Here is a 25,029-nt window from a genome sequence, read left to right on the forward strand (position 1 = left end):
GGAAGTTAGAGGAAAGAGAACAGGCCCAGTATCACCTCATATGGCCTTGAAAACTTGTAAAAATATGTAAATGCCATTATTTCACTATTGTCAGAACAGCAGCTTTTCCCACTGTTTTCTCACCTGTTTTTGGAAAAGAACCCAGATGAACTACCATATGGTAAAAACTGGAATAACAAAGCTTGCACAAATGCACACCTCATTCAATGATTCATTTTGCATATAAAAGTATGACAAATCATGCACACAACATTATTTGATTTGTTTTTATGACACAAGTAGAAATGCGAACACAGCACAAACAATCCAGGACATCAGTGCTTAACATAGTGGAATCATATAAAACTGTGGTACAGAACTTCAGTGAGACCCATCTGTCATGGTTTATCCCCAGCCAGCAAGTAAGAACCATGATAGCTGCTCGCTCACTCCCCCTCTAGCCACTTAAGCATGGGAGAGAATCAAAAGGGAAGGGAGAAACCCATGGGTTGAGAGAAAAAGAGTTTAATAGGACAACAAAAAAATAATAATATACTACTAATAATAATTATATATATAAAATAAAATAAGTGATAGTGCAATCCCTGACAACTCCAGACATGCCAAACGGTCAGTCCTTGAGAGGAAAGCATCCTGGTCTCGAACAGCCAATCCCAGCAGGAGAACAAAAAGGTAGAAAGCTCCAAAGGCCAACTGCAAAATGGCAAAAGGCTGAACTAATACCAAACTGCCAAAAGAATGGAATTCCTAAACTGAGCTGACTAGCCAGAAAACCCAAACAGAATGGAACTAATGAGCCAGAAAAGCCGACTCAGATTATATATGGAGCGTGACACTGTAAGTGGTAGGGAGTATTTCATTGATCTATCTCAATGACAAAGTGCTGTTCTGTTTGTTGCCCCATCCTACCAATTTGCACCTGTAGCTGGATGGCCAAAAGTCCTTGGTCTCCCTGACAACCGCCAAGATATCAGTAAGTTCTTACATTCTTTTCGTACCAACTCAAAAACACAACTAGTCACTGAAAGAAAAACACATTAACTCCAGCCCAGGGAAGAGCAACGTTATCTGACTATTCTTAAAGTAAATCCCAAACAGAAGACCATGCTAGGTACTGAAAAGTTTCTGACTACATAAGGAAAATTAACTTCATTCCAGTCAAACCAGTCCACTGTCCTATAGTGATGGCTTTATGGTTTATTTTCAACTTGCTGCACCAATAATTACATTTTTAATTTGATTAATTTAAGTTTCAAAAATGAATGTTAATTTTAATTCAAACTGAATTCTGGAAAATTCCTATCGCTCCCTTTATTTTCTTAAATAAAAGGTCTACTAACAATGTATATTGTCTGAGAAACATTCTGGGAAGTGTACTGCATCTGGCTGGGACGGAGTTAATTTTCTTCACAGCATCTGGTGGGAGTGCTGTGTTTTGGATTTGTGACTAAACCAGAATATACCAGTGTTTTGACCATGGCTGAGTAGTGCTTGCACAGTGTCAAGGTTTTGTTTCTGCATCCCTTTCCCACTCTGCTCTCCCCAGCAAGTAGGCTGGGTGTGGACCCAAGCCGACCAGAGGGATATTCCATACCATATGACTTCATGCTCAGCAAAAAAAAAAAAAAGCTAGGGGAGAGAAGGAAAAGGGAAGATTTGTTGTTATGGTGTTTGTCTTTCCAAGTAACTGTTACACATGCTAAGACCCTGCTTCCCAGTAAAAGGCTTAGCAGCTACCTGCCAATGGGAAGTAGTCAATAAACTCCTTGTCTTGCTTTGCTTGCGTGCACCACTGTGCTTCACTGACCAAACTCCCTCTTTACATTGACCCATGAATATTCAGCTTTTGTCCTTCAGCTTCTCTTTCCCATCCCACTGCAGGGGAGTGAGCAACCACCTGTGTGGAGACTTACCTGCCAGCCAGGGTCAAACCACCACAGGAGTTGTTTAGTTCCCTTTTATCTCTCATATACACCAAGGCTTTAGTCTGAGGCACTCGATCAGAGTGACAGCCTCTGTCCAGTTTCCATACTTTTTGATTCACTCAATCAAGACTTGAAAATATTCATAAAGCTTGCAGTGGAAAACAGTGAAAATCTTGTTCTTGCATTTTCATGCTGTACTCTAAAGACAGTTAAAACTTTCCATTTAAAGACTTCTTTTTGGAAGTTGATATTAATAACAAAATATATGTCATATAGAAGAACTGGAGGAAGTGGAACATTCACAAGAAGATTATTTGTTTCTATACGAAGAATCCATGACTGCAGGTTAAAAACCAGAAGATTAACATAAGCCAATGAAGCAGATTAAGTTAGAGGGTAAAAGGAAGACATAGGCCCCACAGAGTCAGAGCATGACTTTAGTTCAAGGTTTACAGAAATTCAAGTTCCTTCACGTTAAAAAAAAAAAGGCAAGAAACTGCAGAATTCTCATAGTTTCCATTTCTAAACCCATCCCCACACTAATTTAAATCTAAAAAACCAGAGTCAAGAAGCATGCCGTAAGCCTCCTTTTTTCAACAGCTAGGTTTTTAACTGATGTAGGAATACTGATATATGTATATATATAGCATTGTGGAAGAATCAACGTGGATTTTGAGAAAGAAAATCAAACCCTACGTGACTAGTGTAGTTTCTTAATGAATCAACACACCTATTAGCTGGAAGCAGACACAGTCTAGAGGAATACCCAAAGGATCTCGAGCACAGGCTTTTCAAGAAAACAGGGCACAAAAGAAGAGGGAAGTTCCTTACATGGCTAAGAAGCAAGAAGGAGGAAATGGGGAGTATGTGACTAGTTTTCACACTGGAAGGAATGCTGCGACCTGCACTGATTCAATAATCCTAAGTGATCTCGGGAGTGAGGAAAGGGACAAAGTAACTTACAAGTATATGCTACGTATTAGTAGCATTCTAGCATAAAGTGACTTTGTTTGCTGTGCCCATTGATGGACAGTTATACAACAGACCATCTATGCCAATGCAACCAGAGGAAAAGTGGGCAAGAGGGAGGCAATACCAGTCATCACATCCTGAAGTCACCAAAAAAGGGAAAAGAGGGAAGAAAGACTCTGGCTGGGATTATACTACTTTCCTAGTTATTACTACCAATGGCATGTACAGCGTTATCCATGTTGGTTTTAAATTGCAAAATGTTAAACCTTTTGCACAGATAGGAGAAAGAAATTTTCAGCTACCTGCTGATGACAAATAAATATATACTCTGTAGGTGTGTGGTTTTCAATGCTTGTGAAAGTTGAGGAAAGGAAAGTCCAAAAACTTTGTTATCAGAGATAACAATGGATGGCAAAACCAGGTCATATATTGCCAGAACCCTGTAATCCTAGTAGCTGTTGATACCTAAGAGCACAAAAGTAGCTTTCTGAATTTGCCCTTTAGAACTAGTGTAATCCGTCAAAGACTGACATATGCAAATATCTACAGGTCTGAACCTGTAGAAGAAAAAGGAGTTCTCTGAACAGGGACTGCACTTAACTGTATGTATTACAAAAATCTCCAAAAGAAATCAGAAGTGTGGTTTCTTATTTTAAACTGGAGCCTTTTTAAAAAATAATACCACCACTGCGGCATTTTGTTTATAATTAACTTTACACTATATGTAGAAAAAAACTGACATAAACGTTTTTAACAGAATATTTATAAAACAATGTAGATAACAACGGTGAAAATTGAAAATTTTAGGTAGAATCACATTTTGTAGAGCTTTAAACTACAACTAACTTATTTTGAGTTAAATTGATTAAACTTAATTTATTTTAGGTAAATTAGACTTCAAGTTGATGACATAACTCTTGTATTTACCACAGTGGTGATGAACACTCTATGTGAACTGGACCATGTAGTTACAGTGTGCTACAGTGAACTAATTTTTTTTTTATTCAAGAAGCTCAGAATGACTTCTTTACAAACTTGCAGGAAATATCTCAAGACAATATGCTCCACTTCCCAGTGGCTAAAAGCAGACTGTGTACTTACTGTGTACTGAAGAAAAGACACCAGGACATATGGCCCCATGGCAAGAAGGAAAGAAGCATGCTGGTTGATATTTAACAGCAGCATTCAGTAACTATTTTTTATTTAATCTTATTGCTTTCCTTTCTTCCTGTCTTCTCCTAAAATGCCTGCACTTTCATTTATACTCACTCCTAGAACACGCAAAATTCAATAGTCTTACGCCACGTTAATAAAACAGGCAGGATGAGCCCCTAGTTAAAACCTCAGCCTGAAACTCAGGATATTGGGTTGATTGCTAAGTCTGCTGAAGCTTCTCTGCTCAGCCTTCAACAAGTAACAACCTCACATGCCTTGGCATGTCTTGGGGGCAGGGAAGAGGGTAATAATACTTCCTTTGTCCGATTAGCTCTTGAGAGTGGGGACCCACTTACTCATACACATGCTATCCCACATAAAGAACCTCTATTTCAGTTCAGGCTAATAGTAGCCACTATAAAGCAAAAACCAGCAAAATTTAAAAGTTACATTCCCACAGCTCTTACAAAAAGAGAAGAGGTCAATGATCAAAAGAACATTTTTGCTGCTAAGCATCCGAATAAAGTTTACAATCATTGGGGAACAGCTAAAATAAATCAAGAAACTTGAGGAAAAAGTACAGGTCCTTTTATAACCGCTCATGCACAGCGGGCAGACAGAAAACCTCTTGAACATAACCTGCCACAGTCTGCATGGCAAGAAGTTCTGCAGTTTATGAGATTACAGGGTTAAGACCCAATGTACAAGATCTGAATACAATCCCAAAAAGTTTTCACCACTTCTTCTCATGACACACATCAATAGATACAGAAAAGCTGTGTAAAGTTAAAAGATCTTTTGAATACCTGTCAGAGGAAATTCCCTCCTTGATTCATTTACACCTAATCACTGTCACTTAAGCACACACAAGCATCTTCAGCAGCACTACAGACTAAACGTGAACTGTAGATTTTCTTCATAATAAAAATCTATTTGAGAGTCCTATTTAAAACTGTCGGTTTCCTACATAAGCTGAATTTTGTTCATATGTATTATTCCCAAATATCATTGTAGCTTTTTAAATGTCAGTTTCTTCAGTACAGCTCCACTTCGGTTCTGTTTTCTTTGTTCATTCCTTTTTTGCCTCAGTTACTATACACCATTAACACTTTCGCTGAGAATGCTTTTTAATTCCTCCTGCCCCTTTCTCTGTGCTGTTTATTAACTTCTTCATCCTGCTCCCAGCTTGAAGAATACCTATTTTCTTTCTCTTTTTTCCTGATTTTCTCTTTTTTTGTTGTGTTTTGGCTTGGTTTTTGTTTTGTTTTTCAGTTTTTCTTCTATTGTCCTTAGACACAGGATCATCACTGATTATCTTCCTATTGGGAAGGGTCAGATGAAGGTAACTGATCTCAAATATAATGTTAGAAGTATGCTCTCCTACCCCACAAAATGAACCCTCCATTTCAGTTGCATCCTCTGCCTCAAACCTTTTTCACTATCCTCTGGAACATCCTGTTCTCCAATTCAAGGGACACTTGACTTACTCTGCTGCTGTCCCTCATATGACTCTTCAATTGCATGGGCCAAGTTCTTGTATGCACTGCAGAACCAGCCTACGAATTGCTGCCTTGCACAGAGGAGGGTTTCTACTGAGTTTCTGCCTGCCTGCATCTATACAGTCTTCCCTATTAACCCAGCAAGAACATGTAGGGAGGCAGCTGCCCTGATCACTGATTTACTGTATCTGTCATGAGGTACAGGCTCTCAAGTCCTTTGATAGACAGAAATTCCAAAATTCAAACAGTCAGAGAAAGTGGCCCAACACTTGTACTGGGAATACCAGGTGCAACAAATACACTGGGCTTAGACACACTAGCAGCAATATTCCTGAGAACGGCCCAAAAGCTCCCCACTTTCAGAAGTTCTCATGCTATATTCAACTACCACATTTCTTCATTTTTCCTCTTTTCTCATCTGCCCAAGTTCAATAGCTTTATCTGAAGTCCTCTCCCTTCCTCAAAAGGATATTCTTCCCATGTTATGCATTTCTACTCAGTCCAGACCCTTTTCCTTCTCATTATAAGCTACTTACATACAGAGTAAGCAGGCACTATTCTTTCTCCTTCTACATGGAATGAAAGCAAACTAAGATCAGTGACAGAACTCTCCTTTCCATCTGCTTCTTCCTCCCTTTAACCCAGGATAAAGAAGTAAAAAAACATCATTGCTTTTCCACAACATCACACCTCTACAGATCATCAATTAAAAAAAAAAAAAAAAATGCACAGGCCATGTGCACTAATACAAAAATCGTTTGCTCAGACAGTCTCAAGAAACCAAAGGAACTGATCATGCAAGAAAAAAGTGCTCTTATATGTGTATCTGAGAATGAGGCCTCTTAATCTATTCCTTTTTTTTTCAATTATTTTTCACTGGGAAAAATTCAACACCAAAATTTAAAATTCTATTTTCTTTTCAAAAAATAACAAAAGAACACACAACAAAAGAGAAAAAATCAAAAGCTTGAATGTTGTGTGTTTACAAATCAAAGACAAGAAGCTGAAGAAAAGAGCAGACTTTGATAGGAAATATAAAAGGTCATTGTAAATATCAGAAAGAGGAAAGTACAAGCTCCCAAACAGGTTCTGCTTTCTTGTTATCCCAGCAGTAAGTCTCAAGTTAAATACTGTAATCATCCCAGTCATTAGTTACTGCTCAGCCTCCTGTCTCCAGCCCGGAAATTAGTCTGCTCGGGGCCCAGATAGCTGAACAAGCAGTCACGTTTTATCATATAACTGAGGCTGGGAGACCAATCTGAAGGAAAGACACATGTGTTCTATATTAGGAAGAAAATACTTAATTTAAAATAACATAATTTACAGAACAATAAAAAGTATGAATTTAAAACACAGCGATGTAAAAACTCAACAACAAAATCTGTTATGACTCTGATGTGATTGGCAAAGGAAGTTCACATAAATTTAAACTATAAAATTTGAGTTAAAGAGTTACGAATTGTTGCTAAACTCAGTTTAAAATTAAACTACAGAGGCTTATCTTACTGTAAAGTATTACGGGCAACTATTACAACCAGCAGATGAAGAAATCATTACCTTTTGCATTTTGTTGGAAATCATAAACTTCTTATTAGATTAAAAGCGTAAATTACAAATTACTATTGAATAGAATAGGCATTAATGTATTTTTTACAGTTTCTTCATGTACTCCAGCTCATGTAAAGCATAAAAAAAAAAAATCGCATTTACAGTTACTGTATTAGAAACTTTCTACATTCATTAACAAGATATACTATATGCGTCATCTTACTTTAACTGAATAATAGTACAACAAACTAGTAACAACTTCTTGTTTTGAATATGAGAAAGTCTAGGCAGCATCAAGGTAAGAGACTATGGGAAATTTTACTTCGACAGTCCACTGTTGTAAAAGCATGTTATATTATATTAGATATGCAAATTATATATGCAACTATATGTATTATATATATTATATTTTTGTGACAGTGACAGAAGCAGATCTAGCTTCCTACCTCCAATTTCAAGTAAGGAAATTTAAAATCTTAATTATAACTCCATTTCCAAATAACCACACAATATAGTTTAAATCTTGTATGACAATAGCATTTTATACATAGAATTGAAAGGCTAAGACTTTCAAGGACAGCAAAGAAATACAGATGCCAAAATACTGGTGTTTTATTCCTTTACATGGCTTGAATTCTGCAGCTTAAAGTTTCACAATGAATTGTAAGAAAGCAAACTTCAATGCTCTCATCACCACAAAAGTTAAGTTCCAATACTCATATGTACTAGAATCTTTTAAACAAGTCAATCTATTTCAAATATAAGCATTGTTATTAAAAACCCTGAGCAATCATCACAGCTGGAGTCTGTCATATGTATTAACATGATTCTACAGTCCTGAATTTGAGTCAGAGAACAGAAGTAAATCTTAAGCAGGAATAGTTGCCTCTATCTGAGACAAAAATAAAGTTTACCAAGTTGTCTGGCAACAATAACAAAAAATATCGATATCTGAATGCAACCAATTAAAAAAAAAGGAAATAAATTTGCAATATTGCAATTCTATCATGTTACAGTTTAGCTGTAATTATCATCCATCTTGGATACACAGCTCAGACTGTTGAATTTGGACAAACGGAAGTTCCATCTGAACTAAGGCTCAAACTGCAAAGCAATCTAACATTGTCCAATCCCTTGAAACTCCATCCAAAACTGACAGACTTGGTAGTCTCTTACCTAGAAGGCAGGCGTACATTCTACAAAGACATATTTCTGAAAACAGTTGTAAATATTAACAGAGTTTTTAACACAAAAATGCTTCCTTTTTCCCCGCTAACCAGAATATAGAAGATTTGAGTCCTTGCACTTGGCTCATACGAAGCAAGTACAGAGAATGGGCTTGATGTAACATGTGACAACAAAAACCTAAACAAACAGTGATGAATTGAAGTCCATAAATCTGGTTTTACGAATCAAAGCAACAAGCAAATAGAGACAAAGAAACAAATTCATGCTATACATTTCTCTGTTGCTTGTGACATCTAGTGGGTATACAAAACCAGCCAGGAATAGCAAACAGAAACTCCTCCTTTTTCAGTGTTTGCTTTAGTTATTTCCTTCCTCTACTTGGAAATTATTTCCATTTGACTGTCAACAAGTGTAAAAAAATGGTGCAAGATATTGTCACAATTTATATACATCTTTGAGCACTTCAGAGCTGAATTTCAAACAGAGAACTCCACAAGATTCCCTTCAGAAGCCATTTCTAAACACAAGAATGACAAGGTGTTTGAGAGCAGCCAGCGTGGGTTTACCAAGGACAAATCTCATCGCTGCTTTCAACTCAGAGGTCACTGGTGCAAAGGACAAGGAGAGAGCAGTGGATGCTGCTTGACTTCACAGAGTCACAGAATCACAGAATGTTAGGGATTGGAAGGGACCTCAAAAGATCATCTAGTCCAATCCCCCTGCCAGAGCAGGAACCCCTAGGTGAGGTTACACAGGAAGGTGTCCAGGTGGGTTTTGAATGTCTCCAGAGAAGGAGAATCCACAACCCCCCTGGGCAGCCTGTCCCAGTGTTCCGTCACCCTCACTGAGAAGAAGTTTCTTCTCAAATTTAAGTGGAACCTCTTGTGTTCCAGCTTGAACCCATTACCCCTTGTCTTACTGTTGGTTGTCACCAAGAAGAGCCTGGCTCCGATCTCGTGACACTCACCCTTTCCATATTTATAAACATTAATGTGGTCACCCCTCAGTCTCCTCTTCTCCAAGCTAAAGAGAGCCAGCTCTCTCAGCCTTTCCTCATACGGGAGATGCTCCACTCCCTTCATCATCTTTGTGGCCCTGCGTTGGACTCTCTCCAGCAGTTCCCTGTCCTTCTTGAACTGAGGGGCCCAGAACTGGACACAATATTCCAGATGAGGTCTCACCAGGGCAGAGTAGAGGGGAAGGAGAACCTCTCTCGACCTACTAACCACCCCACCGGGTGCGGCGGCGCACGCCTGTTGTCCCAGCTATGTCGGGAGGTAGAGTCCGTCGAATCGCTTGAGTCCAGGAGTTCGAGACCGCACTGTGGTGCTGAGCTGGCCAGCGTTCTGTATGGTGCGTGAACCACGGAGGCGTGAGGTCGGGGATGCCGGTATGTAAATGAAGACTTGAGCAAGGCTTTTGAGACAGGCTCCCATAGAGACTGTGCTTTGTGAGATACGGGCTGAATAAGGGAACAATAGATAAGGTGAGTGGAAAACTGGCTGGACTGCTGGCTCAAAGAGTTGTGATGAGAAAAGTCCAGCTAGAGGCCAGGAAACTAGTGCAGACTCTCAGGGATGAGTACTGGCATGTATTACAGTTTAACGTCTTCGTTAACAACCTGGGTGGTGGTACAAGAGTGCACTCTCAGCAAGATTGCAGATGACACCAAATTTGAGGCACCAGTCAATATACTGGGGGGCAGGACTACCACTCAGAGTGGTCCAGACCACTTAGAAAAAATGAGCGGACAGTTATCTTCCAAAGTTCAACAAAAGCAAAGGAAGTCTCTCCACATCTGGGATGGAATAACCTGATAGAACAACACAGGCTGAAGGCTAAATGCCTGTGAAGCAGCTCTGAGAAAAAGATTATGGGGGTCTGTCACCGTTTATTGCAGGGTAACCATAAACTGTGGCAGATGCTCTCTGTTAACTCCCTACCCTCCCTGCTAAGGAAAGGGAATGAAAGAGACTTAGAAGTTGGAAACTTTAAAATGTTTTACTAATAATACTAATGATGAGAGAAAAATAGTAATGCAAAATATATAAAAAAAGGAACTGGATTCAGGGATGCACGGCCTGGAACCAGGCCTAGGATTGCAGGCAGAATTGCTAGGGTCCTCTTCAGATGCTGGCCATGGACAAAGACAGTGGGACCCTCATGATTTCCCAGTTTTATATGGTATATGACGTGGAAGGTATGGAATATCTAGTTAGCCAATTTTGGTCACCTGTTCTGTCCACTCCTCTTTGCGAGTATAGCCCTCTCACTTATGGGACATACAAAATTTACCAGTGACCTTGGCTGCCATAGCAATAAGGATATACCTGGGCCTTTTCTGCATACCATTCCTATTGTTATCAGCTCTGGAGCAAACGGTGTCCAAAAAACATGCAGCCAAAATCAGAAAAATGCAGTTACTTAGAAGAACTTAGCTGAAAGGAAAATTCACTAACGGAAAATTGGTCTTGTTTTAAACAAAACCAGGACAGGGTAATTCCTAGTAGACAACAACCTGAACATGAAGCAGCAGTGTACCCTTGCAGCAGAGATGGCCAGCTGCATGGGTTCCGTCAGGATGAGTGTTGCATCCAATCCAGGGAAGCGGTCTTTCACCTCCATTTAGCACTCGTAAGACTGCACAGAGTACTGTGTCCAGTTTTGGACTCTCAATACAAGAAAGAAATAGGTATACTGAAGAAAGTCCAGGGGAGGGACACCAAATTTTTCAGGGACTGGATAATTTGGTCTGTGTGGAGAGGCTGAAGGACCTGAGTTCATCCAGCCTTAAGAAGAGAAGGTTTCAAGGGGACTAATTGCTGTCTATAACTACCTGTTCAGAGCATACAGAGAAATTGAAGTCAGACTCTTCTTGGAGGCTCACAGCAATCAGACAAGAGGCAACAAATACAAGATAGAACATACAAAATTGCTATTAGATTTTTTTACCATGAGGTTCAAACACTGGAACAGGTTTTCCAGAGATGATGTGGAATCTCCATCCTTGACTGTGTTCTGGATCTGGAACATGGATCTGAGCAGGCTGATCTGATTAAGTCTGCTTTAAGCAGCTATTGACCTAGATGGTCTGTAGAAGTTCTTTCTGACTTAAATTACTCTATGAATCTAAGAAGTCTACTTCTGCCCTGAGTGGCTGTCTTGCCCACTCCTAATGCGAATTAAAAATGTGACTTTTTATTTTCTATTAATGTAAATGATCCCATCCCCCTTTTTAATATTGACAACCTTCTAAATATTTTAAATGAGAAAGATAACAATGTATACTGGTATTCAGTATTTCCCACTACGGTTGCTCAGTCCTTCAGTACTCTTTCTGATGAGAACATGTATTCACAAACATGCCAACTTGGAAAAAGACAAAGAATAATATTTCTGCTAAGCTCTTCAGCATTATCTTTGATAATTCTTGAAAACTTCCTATTGAAGGATTTACAACATTATTGTTTTGATAAGCAATCCTCACTATACCTGTTCAATAAAAACCCATTCTAAATAGGCAATAGTTTGCTTTACATTTGACAGTTTGATGCAGACTGAATACGTTCTACAATTATATCTAATGTTGAGCAGTTCTACATTACTATATATCCACAGTCTTGGTTTTAAAATACAAGCAATGCTCCAATTTATTAAAAAGCAAGAAGTATAGATTTCTGAGAGGGGAAGGAGGTTTCTTCTAAATCATTACATATGGACTTAGTGCCTTGGTTATTTGTGTTAATCACATTCTGTGACGCTAAAAATGTTTTGTTCAGCATCATTAAAACTGACTTTGATGGTATCTCTAAGCCCATAAGAGAATGCTGAGGGATTTCTCCAGAATTTTAAAATAAAATCCTAGTTCAGTCCCCAGTTCATGAAAGCACTGTAAATTAAGCCATGTCTTAGATTTTTTTTGAGTAAAAAGGGATTTAGGAACTGATCTCAGTATTACTGTAATTGGTTATTTTTTCACTCCATCTCTTTCTCCTACAGCATAGAACTAACCAGAGCAAGTTCCCAAGTTTCTGCTCTGAAAGAGGTGTTATACAGAAAAACAATCCTTCAGTTAGCAACATGAAAAAAATTCTAACATCATCAGCAATTCTGCTGTAACATTATCTTACACAGTTGAGAGCAAAGACGGCTGACCTATTAACTATTATACGAACAAAATAATCAAGCTAAATTAGCTCAAATCCCTAGCAGTTGTGACAGCTTTGTACTTGCCAATCTGAAATTTGGCTACCAGATTAAAAAAGAAGACACTTTCTAAAATTACAAATAATAAATGGCTTACTGGAAGCTTACTGGCTCAGCCAGAAAATGCACAGCATAAAACGTGTACATACTGCATTGTTGCATATAACTGCTCATAATTTCCTTCATTATTTATTTCTTTTACCTCTTTCACACTGAGGGCCAGTAAATCCATAGACGCATGCACAGCGATTAGGTCCAATACACCGTCCTCCATTCTGGCAGCCATTTTCACAGACAGCTTTAATTGACAAAACAACAACAACAACAAAGTTTTAAATGTTATAGCAATGATATTTCAAAGATTACCATATGCGGTATTCAATTTTTTTTTTCCTCTCAACTGCTCGAAGTGTTTCTGGATCTGAAGATCAAACTGATGTCCTTCGTATCCATCATTACCGACAATAACAATCATTCAAGTCAAATTCCATTAGCCCCAAATTCCACTAGCACCTGTTTAATGCTAATTGCAAGCAGCTGTTTAATTAATCGTATTCAGCACAGACTTAGCAGATGGTTAACTTCAGTATATTTTTAAACAGCTGTGCAGCTCTAGTCACTAATCATAAGAACTGACATCCATCACCAAAGTTAGCAGATAAAAACTCAACTATTCTGAGGGTTTTTTGAGCATATTAAGTTGTGCTACTCAATCACAACAGCAACAAACCTTTGAAGAAGGGAGGCCTGGGGAGTCCGAGAGACAGATAATTCAGCTCTCAGAGTTGATACTGCAGACAGAAGTGATGTTTAGGGCAAGGGAAAAGAATTACTGGTTTAACTCATCTTTTAAGTACCTTAAAAAACTGTAGTGCCTAAAAGATCCCAACAAGAGATAAAATTATTTTTGTGGGTTATAAATCCACAGTATATATAGATCAAGAAAGTACTTTACAGTTGCAGGACTTCGGAGCACCCAGTCATGCTATTTTTCAATGGTGTGAATGAAGAACAAAGCCTCCTGCCAAAGCACTGTAATGTTTTCAATTTGAAAGGAAGACAGTTCTTCAGCAAGATTGAAAAATACCAGTAAAAGAGTGCTTTAATCAATTCTGTCTGTTTTCAGGCTCATTGCTTCCAGGACATACAGCCTTGTTCAGAATTAGAACACATTACTAATCAATGTATTTCACCTTAAAAGACAGCCCCACTGTTTTCAAGTGCCTCTGAACTACAGTGAAGAGATTTCAGTCTAGAAGTCTCTAAGGTGCTCTCCTTTGCAGGTCTGCCCAGTTTGAAGGTGGCATTTGTAACATATTTAAGTACCAACTGAAAAAGAACCTCAGCAATCTAGAGAAGGTAAATCTTTTAAACTGGAAAAAAATGTACATATGCCTCCTATATCACAATGGGGAACATATACCGTTATGTGGAAACATGATGAAGCTTTGCTTCTTACTAAGAGCTATAAAACAATTACTTTTTACTGAGAATGCATATTTCATGCATAAAATGAAGATGCTTCTCTGCATGTGCTACATTACTGAGTTAATGGTCAATGACACTTTAGTGAGACAATTAAGTTCAGTAGATTTAAGACAACTACATTTTAGTAAAAAGAAATAAAGACACATTTTTCAGACATTCATTTCATACTGTTTCTAGAGGACAAATACTTAATCTTACTTGAAATTTTCTGAATCTTACTTGAAAATTTCTGAAAGCACCTTATACACTGAGATCAGTCTCCACAGTTTGTTCAGAGCTGCTGCTTGAAAATTTAATCCTCTTTTCATTTATTCAGTGGAAACATGCCCTGCCTGAGAGCATTCAGGTGTTGACCCAATACTTCAAAATGAGCAGGAAGGAGCCAGCAGCTCTTAAATATGACTGTGACTAGGGTCACATTTTAGGATTACAATTATTAACTAAAACTTTAGATAATTGTTTTCAGGTAGAAATTAAGCAAGAACAAGACTGCTCTCCAGGATTTGCAAAAATTACTAAGACAAAAGGATGTTTTTCCACACTATTAAATCTAACTGTTCTTTGCATAGCTGTCTTCTGTTTGTCCCTGGTTCCTTCACACAACCTCAATTTCTCAGCTCATTAGTCACCAGCTGGCCTCAGAATACACTTTGAGTCTTTCTTCTCCATTGCAGCCTTTAGCTTCTGTTGTTAGCTAAATGTGCATAGCTTGTAAACACTGCACTGTGATAGGTAGAGCTGTGCAAATAATTGACTTTCTAGCTTGCCTGCTAAACCAAAAAGGTATCCAAAAGCTTGAACAATATTTAATCTTTTTCCGTAGTTAAGTAGAAAACAGAAAAACATGCTTTAACTTAGCAGTTAGGCTATTCTTTTGAGATACAGAAACTTTGTCAAAGAGAATGAAAAATAAGTGATAATCTGGTTAGAAAAGGAGAATGGGATGTATAATGCCATTGCTCCTAAAAGATTTTCCAGAACTACTTGGTGAATTCGATCCCTAATTTGAATTTTGAGGAACACAGATACACTTCATGCATGAACTGACTTTCAGCTACACACTGTACCCCAAAAGAGCATTACATTTCTCACAGACATTTCATTATGTTTCAGCATACTGGCTTTCTTTTCAGACTCACTTTCTACCTAAAGTGAGAAAGATAACTTGCAGGACTTAGGTGGGTTTAATTTTAGATGCAACGAAGCAGTTACTTACGCTGCCCACAGTAAGTTCCCACGTAGCCCTTCTGGCACTGGCAGCGGTCGTCTGCGCATGTGCCACCGTTCATGCACCTGATGCTGCACTGTTGTACTGCAGTGGAGAGACACCAGTGTTAAGCAAAAATATCACATTGGGAAGCAAACACGGATAAAAATAGAGACACCAGAAACTAGACGGGAGCTTCATACATTATATGCTATATATCTGAGTGTACACTCAGGTGTTCTTGTAATCAAAGCCATCCAATCTGCAGCTATTATTCAGTCTTTGGTTTAAAAGCAGACATGAAGAGCTTCTTTAGAGTTTTCCACGACTATATTTAGAAACTTAGAACTTTTAGTTATCTTCAAGGTTGTATCATCTTCATTCTTAGGATAACGGACTCAATGAAAACATTAATACCACACACATTTGTATTTAAACTTGCTCATCTCTTTAAACACTTTTTTTTTCCAATTTGTCAGACAAATGTGCACACGTGGTATATTAAAAGTTTCAAAAACTAGAGACATACCAAAGTACAAGTTACATGTGTGTCTGCAGTAATGACAAGTTAATTTTAAAGGATTTACACAGTAGTTATTTTTGAGTTGACACCAAAGATAATTACTTAAAATTAAATCTCTGACAAAAATAAATATAGTAAGTCCTTACTAGATTTTGATCCACAAGTAGGTGATATTTGTCCATTTGCACAAGTACACATGTTAGGACGGGAACAAAATCCATCACCACAGCTATTTCTACAAATGGCTGAGGAAGAACACAATTAAAAAGACAGTGATTAACAGTAACCTTAGTCTTAAACTACAAGAAAAAAAAAAAGGCGTGAAAGCTAAAAGGATGATAACAGCTTCTTTTTAAAAACAAACAAAAAAACCACAACAAAATCTCACTCACTTGAATGCTTAGTTCATTCGAACAGTTAATATACATGTAAAAGTAATTTTAAGTTAAATAAAGCAAAAAAAATGTTGGTATAATTGGTATCTCTGACAAATTTAAAGAAAAACAGAATTAAATATGGCATATTCAAACACTTGTCTGACCACTGGAACCAGATAATCAACTCTTTCCCTAATTAGAAATACCAGCCTACTACACAAGTAATGTAAAATTATTAAAATTATATGTTTTAGACCACAAGACCTGTAGAAAACTTTACCAAGAATCCAAGATTTGAATGAACAGACATAATATAGATCATAAATGCCAATTTATGATATGGCTTCTCTCTTATAATTGCTATTTTAGAGTCTCTTTTTTTCTAAGACTATACACACATATATACATCCTTTACACACAGCTGTTTCATGGGAACTCAATGCTCAAATGCTTGGCTTTGCAGATTTTGCATAGTTTCCCTTAATATAGTTCTCTGTACTCAAATATTTCCACATTGTCATTTAGACACTAACTTTATAAAAATCTCAGGGAAGCCTGTCCACACCCTACCATGTGTCCATAATGTGCACACCATTGTGGTAGCCCCTGATGGATCTAAGTCACATCTTTCCTTCTCACTCACTAGCCAAGGGAGCTCCATTGCACAAAGGAATGACAGAATCAGAAAAGAGTTAAAGGCTAGATCCAGATTCTAAAGGAGATTCAAATGAATACATCTAAATAACCTGCTGGACTGGCAAATGCACAAAAAGAGAGCCTGAAACATTAAGAACCAGTACAGCACAGGAGGACCCCAAAAACATGTATTGTACAAGAGACAGCTAGTAAAGCGAAAAAACAGGCCAGAATCACAGTTTCTTTAAAAATAACTCTGGGGCTTTGAGATAATCAAATAATCTGGAAGCATATATCCACTGAAGGACTACAAAAGCAACAAATACTTCCGCTAGATAATCTGTCAAGAACACACCAACTACTTTAAAAAAACTGTCTACATACTTTAAAAGGAAAGAAAAACAAAACAAACCAAACAAAAAAACCCAAACAAACAAACAAAAAAACAACACAAAAAAACCCCCAACCAACCAACCAAAAAACACCTGGCCACATACATAAAAAAGAAAGCAGAGATAAGACCCTTCCCAGAGTATGTGTGCTCCACTTCTGATTTAAAAAAACATGCAGAAGTGAGACTCAACTCCCACAAGTAAGCAAATTGTTTTCTTGTCCCACTAGAGAAGTTCAAATATGCCCCTTGCTAAATTTACTTGCTGCCTTTTAATCTTTCTCCACCAAATCACCTCTGTACTGATGCCGAACACGACCAAACCAGACCAGATTTTGTAAACGAGCCTCCTCCTTGACATACTCCAACGAAGGCCATATTTTCTTTACAAGAGAAGAGTAGACAAAGCCACATTAGAGGCCCATTGACACCACTCTTTGAGCATCAAAAAGATGCAATGTGCACCATCAACATTCATAATTAAATTCCTTTACGACTATGCTCTAAATGTAAATGCATGAGAGGTGAAAGAGTTTGTGGGATTTCACCATTTAGTTGAAATTGGAGACATACCATCGACTGCATCGACTGACAGGAAACACTTCTTTCATTAGCAGACTCAAAAGTGAGAAACAGGACCCAGACTTAGAGTACTTTTAGAGACACAGGAACAGGACAAAAACATGGAACAGGGTTTACCTTATATCGCTGTTGATCTTTAGTTCATCTTTATACAACGTAGCTCAATCCCCTGATTAAGCGATTTACACCATTTAGATTTTAGACCTGATTTAGACCATTTTGTTAGTTTATCATCTGTTAGGAATTAATTTTTTATCAACTGAAATCCCTATATAGCTGAAAGCATATTCTAAATATGCTCCCATCAGTGCAGTTTATTTTACTTAAAGAAATAGTAAACCCGAGACTTTTTTTTTAGATAAAAGATCACTTTAATCATAAACCTGTCACAGACCGCCAACAACCATCATCACATTATCAACTAAAAACACCATTAATGTTAGAATCGTTTCCTGTTGCTCTACCACCAGCTCATTGATGTCTCTTCATGAAATAATACTTTAAAATCACCATTTACAATCTGTACTAATTATAATCAACGCATCTCCAATAAGAACTTTGCTAGCTTGCTGGTGATCCTGTGCAGGAGGCTTTGTCTAGCTACACATCTCTAGCTAGGGAGACCACCATGTCAACAAACATTTAGTGCGAGCATAGAAAACTCTGTTCTTAAACCTTCACCACAAATACAAGTAGAACAGCCAGTCTTATAGATGGTCTGGCAAAATCACTCACCCTTCAAACATGTTAGAGAGCTGCATTTAAGCTCCAGTAAGTAAACAGGAGTTAAAAGATGTCACTTGTGCCGATAAATTAATAGTAAATCAAAGATTATTATGGATGTGAAGAGACTTGAGACCAAGGCCTTTAAGAGGCACTGAGAGTCACAATTCAATTTATAAGGATTTCTCAAAGCATCTAAATCATTGTCTCTCCCTGATTTCATTTGAGTTAGATACCCAGCTGAATTCGAAAAACCTATCAAGTGGGCAGGCTAATTCTATTTTAAAAACTCAAATTTACATTTAAGTAAGCCAATATTGTAAGACATCATAAATAAGAACTGAAAATGTTGAGGAACCCCTCTTATTCCTCAGTGGTATTGATATCAGCATCTTCCTCTGAATGACAGTCAAATTTTTCTTGGAAATGCTTGGTCAACTTTAGATAAAAGTCAGTGATACATGGCACAGCTACAAGAAATCTTATCCAGGCAAATTTACTGATGTTAAAACAAGTAGATGTGAGCAGGTTGAGAGTCCTGAATCGTAAGGCAACAGCCCAAAAGTCACCTTTAAGTTTGGCAGATCTTGGCTTACCACCCATTTCTTCCCTGGTTTAGTCCTGGATGTCTGTAGTTTGTTAGATAAGTATTGCAAAGACCTTCACTGCTCACGTAAAGGACATTATGTTCTTGAACCTCAATTCTGAAGTTGGCCACACTTATTAGCAGAAGAGATGGTGACAAGCTAGGATGCATGGAACAGACTCACATTAAAGAACCATGCGTCTAATACCAGCTTTTATCTATCAGACAGAAAAATACCTTAACTCATATCCTTCCTAGGTAGACAACATTCCCTAACCAGAATATTGAACAAATTTCCCTTTTTTTGCCTTTTTTTTTCTGCCAAGCCATGTCAACAGCCACATGTGTCAGCACAGTACCTATTATGACTAGGCAATAATCCGAGTCTACATGCTTTATAGCTATCAAAACACAACTAAAAATGACAGGCAAGAGAATAAGCACCCCAGATGTAAAAAAGTTTCCCATTTGATTGTAATTCCACGCCTAGCACAGAAGTTTCACAAAACTTCAGATCTGATTTTTATTACATCAAGATAATTTGAGAGGGTTTTTGTCTTTTGGTTTGAGGTTTTGTGTGTGTGTTTGGTTTGTGTGTGTGTGTTTTGTTTGGTTGGGGTTTTTTGTTTGTTTTGGTTTGGGGATTTATTGTTTTTTCTTCTCCTGTTACTCTTGTTGATTATTTGTCTTATGGAAGTGTTCTTCCTTTTTCCTTCATTGTTGTGTTCTTCTTCAAAAAAACCCAAAAAGCTAAGTGGAGACATGCCTCTTATGGACACACAAAAGAAACTACAGCAACTTTCCAGTCTTTCAATGACAACAAATGTGGACTTGTAAATCCACCTTTTTATTATTATTATTTTTAAAAATAAAGCAAAAGACAGAGCTGAACTCTCTTTTCTCATACTGAATGGAGCAGTAACTCACAGGAGAATATTTATTTTTATTATTTCCTCTAGGGCAGTAGAAACTTGAAGTCAGACACTTACGAACAATGCACTGGTTTCCTCCAGGGAGTGTTTTCCATCCAGGGCAACAATACGAATGGAATCTAGAGCCACACACATTTGGCCTGTCACACAGACAAACAGATAAATGCATACGCAGAAGTATAAACCAGTGTAAATAGAATCCAAAGTTTTATGTACACACAAGGGAAGAAACCAGCGGCATGAAACAAAGTGTATAGCAAACACGTCGACAAAAAATCCTTCCCAGAGGAACAAAATTTTCCTCCACTATAAAAACTTCCAAAGCACTTTATTTTGTATTATTTCAGCTGGTTAGTATGAAGAGGAGAGACAGACAAGGCACCAACAGGCCACATTCATCTCTGGTGGAACTACTGAGGATATGCAAGGGATCAGTGTGGCTCTGCATTCATATACAGTCTTAGAAGTCTTGCTATAAAAACTGGCTTCATGCTGCCATCTGACACAAACCAGAAAGGATGATTGGTCATAAAGATTAATAAACTGAATCTAATTACCAAGAACTCCCCAAACATTAGAAAGAAATTTAAAAAAACCCACAAATTTTGCACACTTTCTCAGAAGAAGCCAAAGCAAACGTCTAAGTATCTTAATACTGTAACATGCTTGAATAAAAAGCCCAAAGCGGTACATCTGTTAGTTGTAACATAGCCCCACACAATGTCTGTTTTTAATATAATCGCAATAATTAAAAGACCATATTTCATAGCTGAGAACAAAATACCGAGTTCAATTAACCAAAATTTTTTAGTCATATGAAGAGGCCGGAAGGTGAGATGTACCGAAAGCAAAAACGAAGGCCACAGGTTGGGGCTGAGGTGGGGGGCAGCTGCAGGGAGGGGGCTGCTCACTGGGGAGCGGGCTGCGCGACGCGGGGTCCGCCCGCCGGGGCTGGGGGGCAGCGGGGAAGGGGGTTCAGGCTGCGGAAGGCGGAAGCCCGAGAGCGGCGCGGCGCGTCCCTACCCGCGGAGCACGTCCTGCTGTCCTCGCCTGCGGACCCGGCCGGCGGCGGCGGCGCTGCCGGCCCCATCGTGCCGGTACGCGGCAGCAGGATGGATGCCGCCCGCTCCTCCCGCAGGACGGACCGGCGGCGGCGGCTTTTGTTGCCCGGCTGCTCCCTGCGCCCAGAGCGCCAGGCAACCCAGCCACATGAAGCAGGGCTGGACCCAGAGCCACCGCCGTCTCCCCATCCTGCGGCTGTCCCAGTGGTAAACGGCGGAGGCGGCGGCGGGCGGGGAGCCGGGAGAGGTGTGCCTGTCCCGCACCGCCGTCAGCGGGCACGGCTCCGCTCCTCGTGGGGGAAAGGCTTCCCTTCAGCCGCGGAAACTCACTCTTCTCTCCTCCCCAGCCTGCCCTGTCGCCGCAGCCGTCAGCGGGACACGGGGATACCAAGAGCGAGGTCCCCGTTGCATCCCCCCTCCTCTCTCTCCAAAGAGAGGGGGAAAAGAAAAAAAAAAAAAAAGGGAAAAAAAAAAAGAAAAGTTGTGTTGGTTGGAATTTTCTTCCCCCCCTCCGAAAAAGGAAATCTAACAGAATCACGTTGAATTTCTCTACAAAAAATAAGAACTATATGATCTTTAACAATAGCCTCGTCCAAAGAAGCGCATAGAGACGGACTGAGGGGAGAGCAAGAACCCCTGCCCAGCGCAAGGGCGGTTTTACAGCTGGCGGCGATGCGGCGGAGGCGGGGCCCCAGCCTCCCGGCCGGTGCTGCCGCGGCCCCGGCGCGGGGGGGCGAGCGGCTCCCCTGCGCTGGGCAAGGATGCGGGGGTCGGGGTGCGGCTGGCGCTGCCGCCGCCGGCACCGCGGGGCTCGGAGGGGCGGACGCGAGCGGGCCGAGGGAAGTGGATCGGGCGTCGATGCCGCTGCACGCGGGGGGCTGCGGCGGGGGCCGGGAAGAGGCGTCGGCGTGGGGGAGGGAAGGGCAGGGGCGGGCGGCTACTTGGGGGGCGGTGCAGGTAGAGTTTGCCCAAAAGGGAATTTTCCCTTTTCCTTTGGTGCCCCCTCCCAAACCGCTGGGAACTCTACCACTTAAGTGTACACGGTCCCGCGTTTGCGGAGGGACTTGTAAGTAAAACCCCTCCATGGAAAAGCACTCGGAGTTCAAAGGAGAGGTCCAGGTAGAGCCGCAGGATGAGTCCCGTCCCGGTGAAGGTTGGGATGGACCTCACCGGGCCTCGCAAGGGCTGGGAGCCGGCGCGGGGAGGGGGCGGGAGGGGGTCAGCTGCACCCACCCTGTGAGTGCCCGCGGGGCCCCGCTGGGGCCGGCGCCGGGGTGCCAGGCAGAGGCATCTGGAGTTCGTTCCTGTCCCGCGTCGGTCCAGCCGTGTGCGTTGATATTTTTGTCAGCAAGTTGACAAATTTCTTCAAAGCACTTGAAAAACACCGAGAGCTAAGAGACTTTGAAGTATATTTGTAGTTTCCTTCCGGAGTAGTTTTTGCTAGTTCACGCTTTAAGGTTTTACTTATTTTGCCCTTCCGTTTCTCTCTCCATAAGCATCTTAAAACGAATGCAAAAAACCCAGGTTGGCTAATTCCACAATTTTTAAGGCCAAACCCATGCATTTACCTAGATGTGGTGGATAGTTAGCCGTCAGTAAAGAGCAAACAAAAGCAATGAAGACATGCCCCCTGCTGAAAGTCCCCGAGTGCTCCCTGCGGGTCATTCTGATAACAGGGCACAATCTGGTTTTGTCATCCAAGATGGATCACTTTGATTACAGCTGTACGGTTGAGCACCTCACCATGCATACCGTGGCAACCAGGAAATAATTTTTTTATCTTTTAAAACAAAACGAAAAACATAGCAGCTTATTTTAGATTCATGTGAATATTTCTTGTTACTTCTAATTCAGGAGTGAGAAGCAGGAGCTATGTTTTGTTGTCAAGTCACTGCCTTACTTTGATGGTCCAGTGGCTCTAATAGACACTCCATTTACAGATCCAGATTCTCACTGATCAGAAGCTAAATTTGTTTAAATTTGGAAGGTTGGCAACAGTTATTTTGGGTTGGCAAATCTGAATCTTGAAAGGTAAAACCTTGAGAAATTAAAAGAATCATTTAATGAAGAAACTATTTAAAGAAGACAACTAGGTAGAAGAGTTCAGGAACCTCATGAGTATAGGTGAGGTTTGGAGTTTCTTCAAAACAGAAGCTGTTAAATCTGTCATGTATGAGATAAGCCTAACAAAGCCAGGGAAAGAGAAGGATTCCATGCCTGTTTGGTTGAATAACTATCTCAAGAAAAATGCAAAGAATAAGGAGGGAGGCTACAAAGAATAAAAAGGAAAGAACTGTTCTGAGATAAGCTTAGGGCCTTGGATATCAGGAAACACAGAGATACAGAAATAATTCCTAGAAGTTAAACAGAGCTACATCTTGAAAACAACAACACATTTCTAGCCCACCCCTGGGGCTAGAAATCGGGAGGGGTGGGGGGGAAGTTATGGTTCAAAACGAAGAGAGATATATATGTATTTCGTATTGTGTTTTGTTTTGTTTTGTTTTACTTTGAAACTGTGAAACTAGATACTGAGCAGAGGAACAAAAGCAACTGGTCAGCAGCTACCAGTGATTCATGATTTCTAAGACTCAGAGACCCTGTTGCCCTCAAACCAGAAGAGGACTAGGTAACACCTTTCTAGAATTTTAAAAGGAACTAGCACACAAGACTATAAAACATTCAATAGCAAGGAGTCTTAATTCTGATATGATTGTATTTATATAGTCCATGTAAATATGCATACAGATTAAGTACTTACCAACAAAGCTATCTTCTTTAGAAAGGGAAGCATTAGTACTTTTTATGAGTACAAGATACTGATCAGACATCATCTGAAATAATGATTATGTTCTGATCATTCATGTTAGAAACAGATGTGTTAAAATTGGAGTAGCTACACGAAAAAGCCACTTGTACCATCAAGGGAAGAAAACCACTGCTAAAGTGTTTGGGTTCTTTAGCTCACAGCACTTCTCTTAAAAAATAGTGAAGGCAAATAAATAGAAGAAAAGTATAAATCATTCAAATTAGTACAATTAGAAGAGTTTATTAGATAAGATGGGAATACAGTTCTGTACCAGAAAAAGTAAAGCCTACAACTATAAGTACTTTTGCAATTAAACTAGATATGTTTAGGAAAGATGTTATAGGGTGAGTCTACCAACTCCTAAAAAGCATTTGAATTCAATGAACCCAGAGGCTCCCTCCTACTCTATTCCCTAGCTGTTATAAAAGAGAATAGTTTATCTCACGGAGGAATCCATGATATACTGACATTGTGTGACTGATGCAGAAGGATGAATTATGTCTGTTTTGCTCTAGGTGAACTTCAATTCTGACCAATTTTAACAAAAATAGTTCAAAATGTTATATATAGTGGATGTTCAGGAAACATGTACATGTACATTTACATACAGAAGATAATCCCAGAGAAAAGCTTATAATGCAGATAATTTTTGAATTCACACTTTTCCCATGTGGTTTCCTTCACAAAAAAGAGTGGGAGTTATTTTTAAGTAAAGGCACTCCTACTGTTTTGGCTTTCGGAAGCAAAGTAGAAATGTGAGCTATCACTTTGCTAAAGCAGGATCCAATTAAACTAGACTTCTTGGATGTAAATAATTTATTTTAGTCCTGAGAATGATGTCTCTCAATGTCCACATTTGATTGTCAGTTAAAACCATTCTCAGCTATTCATTACCCTGAATCATTAAAAGCACCCAATGGTGGATGCCTAGATCAGTATAGGTATTAAAAGCGCAAATGACAAGAGAATCTCAGGATTAAAAAAACAAACAACTTTTTTTTTTTTTTCTTCTTAATGCAAACTGCTGTCGTGTTGTTTTCCTTCCACAGCATCAAGAGTTTAATCTATTGTAAACTGATCATGTCTTATGGAAAGTTTTCACTTAAAGTTAATGAAAGAGACTACAGGATTGGGCTCATCTGTTTGCCCAAGGCCATAGGTTGAAAGCATAAGTCACATAAATTACAACTCATACCTAATATAAAAGAACATACTTGTTTC

At 39.4% G+C, this 25,029-nt stretch overlaps 1 protein-coding gene across 3 annotated transcripts in view; it reads right to left on the reverse strand.

The window, feature by feature from the left end:
- Nucleotides 1-21,188, reverse strand: part of FBN2 (fibrillin 2) — a 169,658-nt gene extending 148,470 nt beyond the window's left edge. For all 3 annotated transcript variants that reach the window (XM_065657769.1, XM_065657768.1, XM_065657770.1), the window contains exons 1-5: nt 20,962-21,188; nt 19,996-20,078; nt 15,858-15,956; nt 15,198-15,293; nt 12,696-12,791 (exon numbers count right to left, since the gene is read on the reverse strand). In XM_065657769.1, the coding sequence (XP_065513841.1) occupies nt 12,696-12,791; nt 15,198-15,293; nt 15,858-15,956; nt 19,996-20,078; nt 20,962-21,188 (601 nt within the window). The remainder of the gene's footprint in view (nt 1-12,695; nt 12,792-15,197; nt 15,294-15,857; nt 15,957-19,995; nt 20,079-20,961) is intronic.
- Between the last annotated feature and the right edge of the window lie 3,841 nt (nt 21,189-25,029).

This window comes from Caloenas nicobarica, chromosome Z, assembly GCF_036013445.1.
Source record: "Caloenas nicobarica isolate bCalNic1 chromosome Z, bCalNic1.hap1, whole genome shotgun sequence".
Lineage (NCBI taxonomy): Eukaryota > Metazoa > Chordata > Aves > Columbiformes > Columbidae > Caloenas > Caloenas nicobarica.